General features: G+C 44.7%; 1 protein-coding gene across 1 annotated transcript in view; it reads left to right on the top strand.

Moving 5' to 3' along the window:
• TKT (transketolase) overlaps nucleotides 1-10,119 on the top strand; it is a 38,778-nt gene extending 28,659 nt beyond the window's left edge. The window contains exons 10-14 of the mRNA XM_083156186.1: nucleotides 5,713-5,843; nucleotides 6,098-6,181; nucleotides 7,082-7,175; nucleotides 9,289-9,411; nucleotides 9,752-10,119. Of these exons, the coding sequence (XP_083012312.1) occupies nucleotides 5,713-5,843; nucleotides 6,098-6,181; nucleotides 7,082-7,175; nucleotides 9,289-9,411; nucleotides 9,752-9,921 (602 nt within the window). The 3' untranslated portion in view covers nucleotides 9,922-10,119. The remainder of the gene's footprint in view (nucleotides 1-5,712; nucleotides 5,844-6,097; nucleotides 6,182-7,081; nucleotides 7,176-9,288; nucleotides 9,412-9,751) is intronic.
• Nucleotides 10,120-12,547: the final 2,428 nt, after the last annotated feature.

Genomic DNA, 12,547 nt, shown 5'->3' with positions numbered 1-12,547 from the left:
AACCACCCCAATGAGTTCCAGAATTTTACTGCTCTAATGGTGAAGAATCCTCTTCTTAATTCAGTACGGAATTTATTTTCCTTGAGCCTCAGTACATGCCCGCTTGTCCTAAGTATGGGCCTGTTATGCTGCTTTCAGACCGCATAACTGGCTTTGACCCTGTATTTGGAAACGTTTCCAAAAACGGGTCTGCCAGATAAAACCCCTTTCACACCGCAGCACTTAAACGGTATATTACCGTTTAAGTGCCGATTTTTTGACACTGGCAGACCCGTTTTTGGAAACTTTCCAAATACAGGGTCAAAGCCAGTGCAGCCTTCAGCCCTCCCCTCCGTGCAGCTCCCCCCCCCCCCTCGCGTGTCGACCGAGAGCATGTCGACGCCCCCCCGCGCATGTCGACGCCCCCCGCGCATGTCGACGCCCCCCGCGCGTGTCGACGCCCCCCCCACCCCACCCCGCGTGTCGGCGCCCCCCCCCCCCGTGTCGACTTACCCCGTGCCGGTACCTCCGTTGTGGACTGCAGCTCAGTATGCTCGGAAAGCACTTATGAAAAAAGTGTCTTCAAGAAAATGGCTGCCCCATAGGAAACCCTGTTTAAAAAAACTGTCTTCCGTATAGGGGGCAGCCATTTTCTGAAAGACACTTTTTTCATAAGTGCTTTCCGAGCATACTGAGCTGCAGTGCCGGGAACCACAACGGAGATACCGGCACGGGGTAAGTCGACACGGGGGGGCGCCGACACGCGCGGGGGCCGTCGACACGCGCGGGGGGGCGTCGACACGCGCGCGGGGGGCGTCGACACGCGCGGGGGGGGGGCTCCAGTGCTGTGAATACTTAATGAGCGCTCATTAAGTATTCACTGTGCTGAATTTAGGACCCAGCTCATTGGCTGGGTCCTAAATACCGTTTCTGAGCCGATTTTTGCGCTAAAATACCGGTTCAGAAACGGGTAGGACCCTGCATTTTAACCGGTTAGAAAAAACGGCATTTTCTAACCGGTTAAGTGGGACTGGACCTTTCAGACCGCACACATTACCGTTTTAAAACGGTAAAAAAACGGCAATTTACCGTTTTAAAAGTGCGGTCTGAAAGGGGCATAAGTGAACAAATCATCTCCCAGTTCCATATGATTCTTAATCCTGTATTTGAACATACTAATATATCACCTCTCAACCTCCGTTTCTCCAGTGAAAACATATGCAGCCTAGTTAACCTATAGTCGCCCTTCTCTGTACCTGTTCTAATTCATTTATGTCCTTTTTAAGGTGCGGTGCCTTAAAAACCCTAATTGCACTGTGTGTATGGGGCATAAGTCAGTAAAGTGCTGTACTGTACAAGGCCCTGCATCCCTTTGTGAAGTAGTAAAACTACAGATTTCTCTCAGTTATTTCTCTCCTCCTGTCGTATTATCTCTTCCTGTCCCTCTTTTGTGTTTTCCCCTTCATTTCCGTTCTTGCGTCTTCTTGGCGGGAAATGTTGTAAATCCATTTTGTAATCGTGCATAAGAAATTCAGCACTTCCTACTTTCTGACAAATGAGGGTGATCGTGTTTAGAATTTTTTTTGTCAAATTTGTGATATGCTGCCTATCACGTCTCTGGTGTGCAGGACAGACAATTTATTAAATTATTTAATAGATAATATATAGAACATATGTTCTTCCTGGACTATGCTATTATAGAAGAATCCTACTGTATATATTTTTACTGAGCCATTACTATTATTTGAATACTGGAGCTTTATGTTTATAGTCTTAACATACTAAACTTGCTATGGGATTTGTATTAATATATGGCATATTTGGAGGATTACATTTTCCTCCTTATGGTTACACTAAGCAGTTAAGGAATCTCAATATTCAGGTATCGCAAAAACGCGCCATAGCGCATATATTACTGGAAAATAAGGACCGGGGACTCACTTTTTCAGAGCAGGGATGCGCTAAGTTGCTATTGGCTAAAATGATTGACAGAATAAAACTAGAGGAGGAGACGGAGCCATGCAGTCCGGGATGCATCAGCAGCTGATGTCTGGGACCGCCTGCGCCAAAAAGCCACATCCAGTGGGTGATGCGGCCGCAAATAGACTGTCACTGTAAGCAATGGTGGCTTGCATAATGACACTGGCAGGACAAAAGAAGAACCAGTGGTGGTCAAACCATGCTGCACTGCAGTGGGGTAGAGGTAACGTGGTAACTGAAATGTAAATTGCTGTTTCAAAATAAAGCTGTCTAACATTTGGGGGGCTACGTACAGAATCAGCAATATGCACAGAGACAATATTAGTGTATGTGCTCCTCAGGCTTTGCAGCAGGGTTTGTTCCAGATACAAAGTTACTTGATTTTTTGCTTTAATTCCAAATCAGAATCACGCCCATTATTTGTTGGTCTGCTATGTAAAAGTATTACCAGTTAGGGAGAGGCTTATATGTGGACACAATTCAGATACCTGATCGCTGGGCTGCTAAATTCCAGAGTGTCATCCCACCCTGTGCAAGGCTGCGAAAGCCTTGCAAAGATAAATCAGCGATAAGCTGCAAATCCATTTGCAACTCACTCGACATCACAAGATTTTCCCGGTCTCTGAAGTCTGTTCGTAGCCCATAACTTACTTGGCCATTGCCATAACATCAGGTTGATCGCGGCTGGAGCTGACATCACATGCCCTTGATGAAAACGCCTGGGTGCGCCTGCATTTTCCCTGAGTCTCCCAGAAAACGGCTGGGTACCACCCACAAACGGCAGCTTCCTGCCAATCAACTTGTTAACAGCTAGCGAGTAAAAAAGACGCTGGATTTTAACGCAGGATGGCCTTGCACATGTGCGCTACAATCTATACGCATGTGCAGTTGATCGATAATCGCCCGGCCTGCAAATTCGCAGCCCAGGGACCAGGTCTGAATAACCCCCATTGTTTTCAACATCTTCTGATTGATAGGACACATACACATGGGATTATATAGACAAATGTACCATCCTGCTACCTTTTCATATTCCTTTCGTATTCTTTCATTTTTCTTTCTCTTAGTTTTCTTGCCTTTCTTTACTTCACGCTTCCAAATACAAGAAGACTGCTGTCTCCAGGTAGATCTGCATGTCCTCTGTAAGCTTCTGACATGACATGCTGCCTGTGTCTGTCTGCCGGGTGTAGATTATAAAGTCGAAAGAATGAAGATTGACAGTCATTAGGTCAACAATGTCGACCTTTTGCCTGTTGACTAATGGGGGCCTACCTACTGACTGTCGACATGGACAGATTTGACCTATCACCCGGAACCACTGCAATGGGATTCTGCAGGAAAAACTAGCACGTTGGTCTGAGCTGAAGTTTGCACAATAGAACCCCAGCAGGTCACATTACTCCGAACTCTTCCTTCTGCTCAGGTGTATAAAGTTGTCCACATACACAGTGATAGCCCCAGCAATACTGCGACGCGTTCCAGCATCATAGAATGATTGCATAGCTGAGAAAGATCAGTTGGATCCTTCGTTATTCTTTAACAAAAGTGTACAGTGATGTCAGCTGCCCACCCCCGCCAGCCAGGTCACTGCGTAATCTCCATTAGAACACCCAGCATTTTCATTGGCCGTTTCCCCCCCGCCGCTGCCACACGCCCCCTGCCCACACTGGTAGGTGTGAACGGGATGGCAAACTAGCAGTTTGCCTTGACTGCTCTCAGCAAGCGTATGCATATGCACAGAAATGCGCATGCGCCTAAGGAAAACATCGCTCCGGCTCGGGGGAGCGTGGAAACCATAGTAAGGGCCATATTCTACTAAGAGTAGTCTTACCGTACCATTCCTTTAAACCAAGACACTTTTGAATTTTACAGGTTCTATCAATGATTAAAACCAACTTCAACTCGGAAATGCAGGGTTGGAGTCAGCCAGCCACAGAACCTGTGTAATTCATTAGTGTCCTGATTTAAAGGGCTGGCATGATAAGCCTAACTATAAAAGGCAAATATTACCACGTTACAATGATAAGTAGACCCCTTAACATTAAATAGGCCCCTAAACATTAGAGCAGTTTAGCAACAAAATAGTGCTGCTTATTTGATTGAATCCTGTACATTTTGGGGCTGATTCAGGGTTGGCCGTTGCGGCCAGTATTCGGCACCAATGTTCGGGGTTTGCTTCTGCACGTTTCTGCACATGTGCATACCCCATAAGCGAACGGATTTGTCGATTTTCACACTTGCCGGCTCATTCGCTCCAGTGGGGCGGGCAGCAGGTGGCCGCAGGGGTATGCCCCCAGCGTTTCCTGGACATGCCCACTAAAGCAGTGGGTGCACCCATGAAAACACAAAGCGTACCCATGCGATGCTGGCTTGTGGTGGGCGGCTGATGTCACATGACGTCAGCACCCGCCCCCTTCTCGGCGGATAGATCAGACTGACTTTTATTACTGAAGGCAGGGGAAATAATTCGATGGTGAGTGAACATCGAATGATTTCTCCTGCTAGCAGCCGCATGCGAGGGGATGTGTTAGCGAACACATCAGGAGGCAGCCATTCAGCCGGCCGGCGTTAAGGTGCTCGCTGGGCAGCGAATATACGCTACCTAGCGAGCCAATCTGAATCAGGCCCTTTATACACTTGATAATGCCACCCCTGAGGGTGTACAGCTGCTGCATTTTGCTATGAATGAGGTGTTTCTGTATGTAATAAATAAGCATGAAAGGCCTTCAATGAACATTCTAAGCTAGTTGTGGTGCTTTAATACATTTAGGGGCTAATTCAGCCCCATTCGCTGGGCTGTAAATTTGCAGCCTGGGCCACGCATGCATACGGTCTGCAGTACAAATGTGTGAGTCCTCCGTCCGATCACAGCCATCGCTGACTGTTCACAAGTTGATTCACAGCTGGGGGAGGGGGGAGGCGTTTGTAGAAGGTACCCCAGCATTTTCTGGGAGTCGCGGCCCTGTACGATGGCCATCTCCCCATGGCCTTCGCAGCGCTGCTCCCCTTTCATAACCCCTTTTAGTCTTTAGCATTTGCTTTGCATCACCCAGTGTTCACCCTGTGGGGACTATCCAGCATGGCTATATCATGTACACCATCTTGACAGGGTTTTTATATACAGATGTGTCCTTCCTGCTCATTGCTGCAGTCACGTTATACAACCCTTGTAGTCGCACCTAGTTGTAAGCACTAATTCTGGGCATCTTTTGTGCATTTAACTGCTGTAACTGCAAATTAAATGCACGTTACTGTGTTTTCCAGGTATCTCTTGGTGCATGGAGTCTAAGGGCCAAATGTATGTACTAAGCTTGAAAAGTGATAAATGGAGAATGATAAACCACCATCCAATCAGCTCCTAACTGTCATGTCACACGCTGGGTTTGATAAATGACAGGTAGGAGCTGATTGGTTGGTTGGGATTTTACCACTCTCCATTTGATCACTTTTCAAGGCTTAGTACATCTCACCCTAAATGTTTAAAGACACATTTGAATATCCATTTGTAATGTGACAGCTTTGAGATATACACTTATAAACATTAAGTTGTACAAAGGAGACCATTATATAAAGCAGCCATTTTGTACACTGAACCAATGTTCCTGTGAATGCATCATATCAACAGGGATACCATTCCTGACAGCGATACCACTGGTTCCTAGCAATTGGATAGACTGCTTCTTCACAATTACAAGTCCAGACCATATTTATGTAAGAGATAGGTGCTATTACAGTGTTTGTCATTTTTTATAGGGGAGGACGGAGCATCCCAGATGGGACTGGAAGATTTGACCATGTTCCGGGTTGTGCCCACTGCTACCGTGTTTTACCCGAGCGATGCAGTGTCTGCAGAGAAAGCAGTGGAACTTGCTGCAAACACAAAGGTAGGGCCATTAAGTATTATTATCTTTATTAGTTAATGAGTCTTTTTGTGAAAGCGTGGTGCAGTTAATTCAGCATCTACTGGGACACTACTCATTTATTTTCATGTAGCAGACCAGTCCGGCACTTGTTCCATGTATATGGGTTAAATAGCTGACATTATATTCATTATAAAGAGTTCCTGTGTATGTAATTAAGTGAAATTACTAGATATTGTAATGCACACACTAACAAGCGGAAATTATGTCTGTAACAGGGAATATGCTTCATAAGGACCAGTCGCCCAGAGAACGCTGTGATTTACAACAACAATGAGGAATTCAAGATCGGACATGCTAAGGTAAAGACTTTATAATGTGAGGGTGGGTGGTCCCAATTACTTAGTATTATCAGGCTTTGGGGGCAGGAGTGTGGCCAGTGGGGTTAGTGGGATTGTTAGGGTTAGGATGTTTCGAGTCAGTTGAAGAGAGCGATGGTGCATACACATTAGATGGTGTATTAAATGATACGCACAATAACGACCATTGTTTACAATATTTTCTTGCATATTGTCTAGTGTGAATGCAGTGTATCAATAGATGTTAGTGGGGGATACGGTCATTGGGTCACCACCAAGTAGGTCGACAAGCATTAGGTCGACAGCACTAGGTCGACATGCAGGAAGGTCGACATGACTTTCGGTCAACAGGGGTTAGGTCAACAGGATCATTAGGTCGACATGGGGAAGGTCAACAGTCAAAAGGTCAACATGGGTCTTTTTACTGTTTTTTTGAGCCGACAGGAGGTATTTCATGCCCTACCATCCACCAGGGCATGGTGGGAGAATAGAATAGTGTGCTGAGCGTAACAAGGCATCATGCCCGGAGCATAGCAAGCCATGCGAGGGGACGCGGTGGTACATGTTTAGTGTTTATGTTGACTGTGTCGACATTTGGGTGAAAAATAAACAAACAACAACAAAAAATGTCGACTTTTTCACTGTCGACCTTACCCATGTCGACATAATGACCCTGTCGACCTAACCCACGCAACCTTTAGTCATGTTGGCCTTTCTGCATGTCGACCTTAAGTCATGTCCACCTTAAGCCATGTCCACCTAATGCTTGTCAACCTACTTGCTGGTGACCTTATGATCCATACCCGTTAGTGGAGCAGTTGAAAATGGGCTTGTTAAAAAGCCACTGTCAGCAACTATTATCTGAGTTCTGCTGCCTGCTGATAGGTGTCTGTTGTGTATTAGGTGGTCCATCAGTCCAAAGATGACCAGGTGACTGTTATCGGAGCCGGTGTCACTCTGCATGAGGCGCTTGCTGCGGCAGAGCAGCTTAAGAAAGGTAACTGATTTTCATTTTAAATTGCACAAGTTCCACAGACTGATATCAGGGTTATGTTGCCCGCAGTGGCGTAACTTTGGAAAAATCTCCCCCCCCGCAACAACCCTTTTGCGCCCCCCCCCCCCCCCTTACCCCCTGCACGTAGTGCCGCTGCGTCTGCCCAGGGACCTTCAGCCGGCGAATCAGTCTGCGTTCCGGTCTCTGTCTCCCTGCTCTCCCGGCTCCTGCTGTGATAAAAAACATGTCACTCAGAAAATGGCTGCCCCCCGTACAGCAGACCGTTTTTAAGGATGCTAGAGGAGGCCTCCGCCTCCTCTAGCATCCTCAAAAACGGTCTGCATTAAGGGGGGCAGCCATTTTCTGTGTTTCACCTTTTTTATTGCAGACGGAGCCGGGAGAGCAGGGAGACGGAGAGCCGGCAAAAGATCCCGTGGCAGACGCAGCGGAACGGTAACAATAGCCCCGCAGCCCCCCGGCGCCCTCACCTTCCAAGCGCCTCCCCGCCACCGCGGGGGCTGCGGGGCGATAGTTACGCCACTGGTTGCCCGCACTATTCTCCTGACAGCAGGACAACACAGTCATCATCCAGTTCATGGCACCGCAGTCCCAGCATGTAGACGCTATCACGTACGCTATCACCTGCTTTGATTTATTGAGGGCAAATCCTGTGAAGAAAACAGATCCTCTTTCCTAGCACTGCCGTCTGCTGTGACAAATGTATACCAGCAGAGGACAGTGCAGATTAGACCTGTATCAGGTGCTTCGCTGGCACTATAAGTTCTGTGTAATGCCCCATACACACAGTTCGGTGTGGTATATTTTTTCGATTCGATTTTGCTTATATAAGCAAAATCATATAAAAATGGAGCGTATTCGATTTCGATTTGATCCAGATGTTCGGCGCTAAGGCATCAAAATTGAATAGAAAAATAGACTGTGCTGGCAAAACTATATACAGATGTATCCAGATCTGTACTATATAGTCCAAATCTAATGCGTTTGCCTTGCCGTACTATGCGATCCTGATTGAATCGGATATCAGGATCGGGTATATAACAGCAGTATTTGATGCAGTTTCCAATTAGGTCCTGATTTTGCAACTGCCTATTTCCTGCAGCTGCTGCTGTGTTTTTATGTCAATGACCGAGCCAATGGGCCAGTGTCAGAACTTTGTCTTTAGATGCAGTCTCTGACAGCGGGTCACCTGTGTCTGACTTGCAAACACCATCCCTGCCCAATTACTGTCCAGAAATACACAGTAAAATTGTATGTACTGTATCTAGCGCGCCGTTTAGATCTATACTTCTGTGCACAGACTATAAACAGTGACCACTTGTCAGGACCTTATAGTATTTCATGGCAGGCAAAAGAGAACCCAGAGAACCCAGCGGGGTGAACGGCGGTCCCGGCGCTTGGAGATGATGTAATCTCCAATTGCCACTCCCGTTTACACTGCGGGTTGGCAAATCCCGGATCTGACCTGGCTTGGAACCGCGTTCCAAATACAGGGTCGGATCTGGGATTTGGCTGTGTAAAACGGGTACAAGTTATAGACTAGAATAATAAAAAGAAAAACAAATAAAGACTGTAACGACAATTTATATTTTTGTCACCAAGTGGCATATTTATCAAAATCCACTGATGGAGTGTCCCGATATAGGGGGTTATTCACACCTGATCACTGGGCTGTGAATTTGCAGAGCCCTGCGATTAGGCTATCGCCACCGAGCCCTGTGCAAGCCTGCAAATTGGTGTGCAAGGCTTGCTTGCAAAAAGCTTGCTAAAATATCGCAGCAAATCCATACCCAAGACGTTCGCCTTCTAATACTTCACTCCTGACCCTACTGTAGTCTCTACCAGCAGCTGCCACTGCTAATTGGAGTGCAGCTGCTCGCAGAGTAGAATTGTCCATGAACAGCAGCTCTACCCAAAAGGAACCCTTAGAGAGAAGTGCTTGGGGGTACTTACCCCTTGTCCTGCCCCTCCGGTAATCTGGCATTGGCGGTTTGACAGTATTGCTATCCATGATGCCACCATGCTGCCCAGTTAAACCATGTTGACGTAGTTAAATTAGACCACTCAGCTGTTAATATGTCTCTTCAATTCTTTTTAGAAAAAATAAATATCCGAATCATTGACCCATTCACCATTAAACCACTGGATAGAAAAACCATTATTGACAGTGCCAAAGCCACAAAGGGACGAGTTATAACAGTGGAGGATCATTACCATGAAGGTAAGTCTGATATATATCATTTATTTTCTATAAAAGTCTATAATATTGCTCATAGAGATCGCTCTAGTGGTTATATTAGCTGAGTCACCAACAACCAGTATCACAGCCATTTCCTGTATGGGACCAATATTCAACCTACCAACTACCTAGTGTTTAGTGACATGAGGTGTGAGGAACAAAATGGCTTCTTTCCTAATGAATTGACAAGCCACTACTTCATAAGTATCGGTTGATTCCACAAAATGGCTGACTTGACCCATTCGTATCATTTAAAAGTGCACAATAATCATGACATTTTGTTATGTGGGCATAAGACTCATATTGTATATTGATTGTTTAGGTGGCATTGGAGAAGCAGTGGCTGCTGTCCTGGTTGGGGAGCCTGGAATTACATTGAAGTCATTGGCCGTGTCTCACGTTCCCCGTAGCGGTAAACCAGCAGAGCTACTCAGGATGTTTGGGATTGACAAAGAAGCCATTGTGGAAGCCGTCAAGAAAATAATTTGTTGAACCCTTAAATGATGGGAGGAGAGACCTTGGCAACTTCCTCAAATTTTGTGATGATACACAATATAATATCCTAGTAAGCGCAATGTTAGTAAAATAAGGCTTCTGAACAGTTTAAAGGCTCCTTGCTAAAACGTTTTGTATTGGAATGGACAGTTAATGTTTATAATTTTACACATATTAAAATCGGTCCTAAAATTATTGGTGTACTGTACTGTGTTATGGCATTCATATATATATATATAGGTACTAGAAATGGGTATTCGGAAGGTGCTAATCTGCCACTTATGGATAAGAATGGATAATGTACACCCTTTGTTTTCTGATTCAAAATTTAGCATACATTTATTAAAAGTTTCAGTTTCAACTGAACAGATGATTCTAAGGGCAGTATTCAATGAGGCTGATTCGCCATGTTCTACGGCGAATGTGTGCTATTTTCCTGCTTTAAGGTGAATCTTTTTACTGAAATGTGATTCACCGTGAGTGTATTCAATGATCAGATGGCAAATTGCTTTCTAAGTGATTTTCGCCGTCTGTCACCGTGTAGCAATCACCATCTTTTTATGGTGAACTGAACTGTGATCTTTTAAAATAAAGGTTTTTTTTTTATTATTTGGTGTTAAAAAAAAACAGTAACAGTAAGGGGCATTCTATTTTTTTTTATGTGCTTACTGCACATGTATAAATATTTAATTTTAATTTTCTTTTTACACATAACAGCCAGGGAGCTGCTCAATAAATATTCATATATTCACTTCACACTGCTCCCGCTCATTACATATGCACAAGCGGGAGCAGTGCAGCGGCTCCCTACCCCAGTCCCCAGCGAGCTCTCCCGGGGGGCAGCTTCTGCTGCCTGTGTCCCCGGGAGCCCTGCTTCTGCCCCAAGGTGTCCGGCGCAGGCAGGGAAGCTTCCATCTCCCTGCCTGCCGCCGTCCCCCGGATCGCCGCAGGGGTTAAAATTCACCGTCAGGGGCAGCGAGCCCCTGCGGCATTGAAGGCTGGCAGCTAATGCTCCAGCCCTCCGGAACACAGCGACTGTGCAGCGAATCCTAAACAGGATTCGCTGCACATTGCGATTATTCACATTGAATACTGCCCTAAAAGTACCTTCAAAACATGATCCAAAACTAATAACATTTTTCATAAAAACAAGATAGTAGTGAAATAAAACACCCTTCTGGGTTATTGTTCTTGATATCTTTGTGTGAACTGAAATTCAAAGACCCAATGCATTTTGTCCTATATGGGACTACATCAGGGGTACCTTGTGTTCAGAAGGACAGAATCAACAGGTGCATCATACAATGACATTTAACATTATAATACAGGTTGAGTATCCCTTATCCAAAATGCTTGGGAGCAGAAGAATTTTGGATAATGGATTATTCCGTATTTCAGAATATTTTTATATTTCAATGATGTATCTTGAGGTACAGTAGCTTACATTTACGATGTACAAACACATTAAATGTGCATAAAACAAGGTTTCAAATCATGAAACAAGTTTGTGTACAATCTCAGACACTGAATTTGAATGCCAAGCAATCATTGTCTTGCACATATTTAGTGCCAGTTACATATCATGTCCCCAGTAGTGCCAGTTACATATCATGTCCTCAGTAGTGCCAGTTACATATCATGTCCTCAGTAGTGCTGTTACATATCATCAGTGTCGGACTGGGGCATGTAGGGCCCACAGGGGAATGCACTCATAGGGGCCCACCAAGGGGCGTGGTCTTTTCGAAGGGGTGTGGTCTTTTTGAAGGGGCGTGGCCAGTCGACCAGAGAGGAGTGTCTAAATTTCCAAGGAGCCCCATTGCATAGTATATAACTAAAACTAAATGTGCCTTTCAAACAAGACCAGTTTCACTCATGCAAACATGTTCAAATAACTACAGAGATAAAATGGATATCAATAAAATATTTTATTTATACCGGCAACTATATATATATATATATACACATATATACATATATATACACACACACACACATACATATACACACACATACATATATACATATACATACATAAAGGTACAAAAATATTATAAATGACAGCATTTGAATTTAAGCACACATTAACCATAATTGCTGTTTTATCTCACTGTTTGACATATTTCAAAACAGAATGGCTGATATAAAACACTGCATGCAACTCCTGGATAATAATAAGATTAGAACCTATATATAAAACTGAACATTGACTGTTCTACCACTAACACATGAACCCAGCAATGAAAATCCTGTCGGAGTACAAGGTTTATTGCTATCCTGTAACAAACAGTAGTACCCTGAATTATGAAAACTGACTAATTGGTCACAACAGCTGATGGCCCAATAGGCCAAATAAGTGACTAAAAGTCCCCTAAAATGTATACATTACATTTATTGAAAAAGACATGTGGACGGTAAAGAAACTTGCACTGCACTACAGTACTGAGACTATGAAACTACTCGCATATCACCACTTTGAGGAAGCTGCGGATATAAGAGGTCAGGCGTTGTAACGCATAAAAAGTGATAGTATGATCATGGGAAAAAAACAAGACACTTATGCTCCGTACCTGATCACTATGAGACCTGCAGGCCGGAAAATCTCCCCAGGAAAAAAAAAAAATAC

Source organism: Crinia signifera, chromosome 8 (assembly GCF_055691185.1).
Source record: "Crinia signifera chromosome 8, ASM5569118v1, whole genome shotgun sequence".
NCBI lineage: Eukaryota > Metazoa > Chordata > Amphibia > Anura > Myobatrachidae > Crinia > Crinia signifera.
The sequence above is the reverse complement of the archived record's forward strand: the minus strand, read 5'-3'. Positions and strand labels throughout refer to the sequence as shown.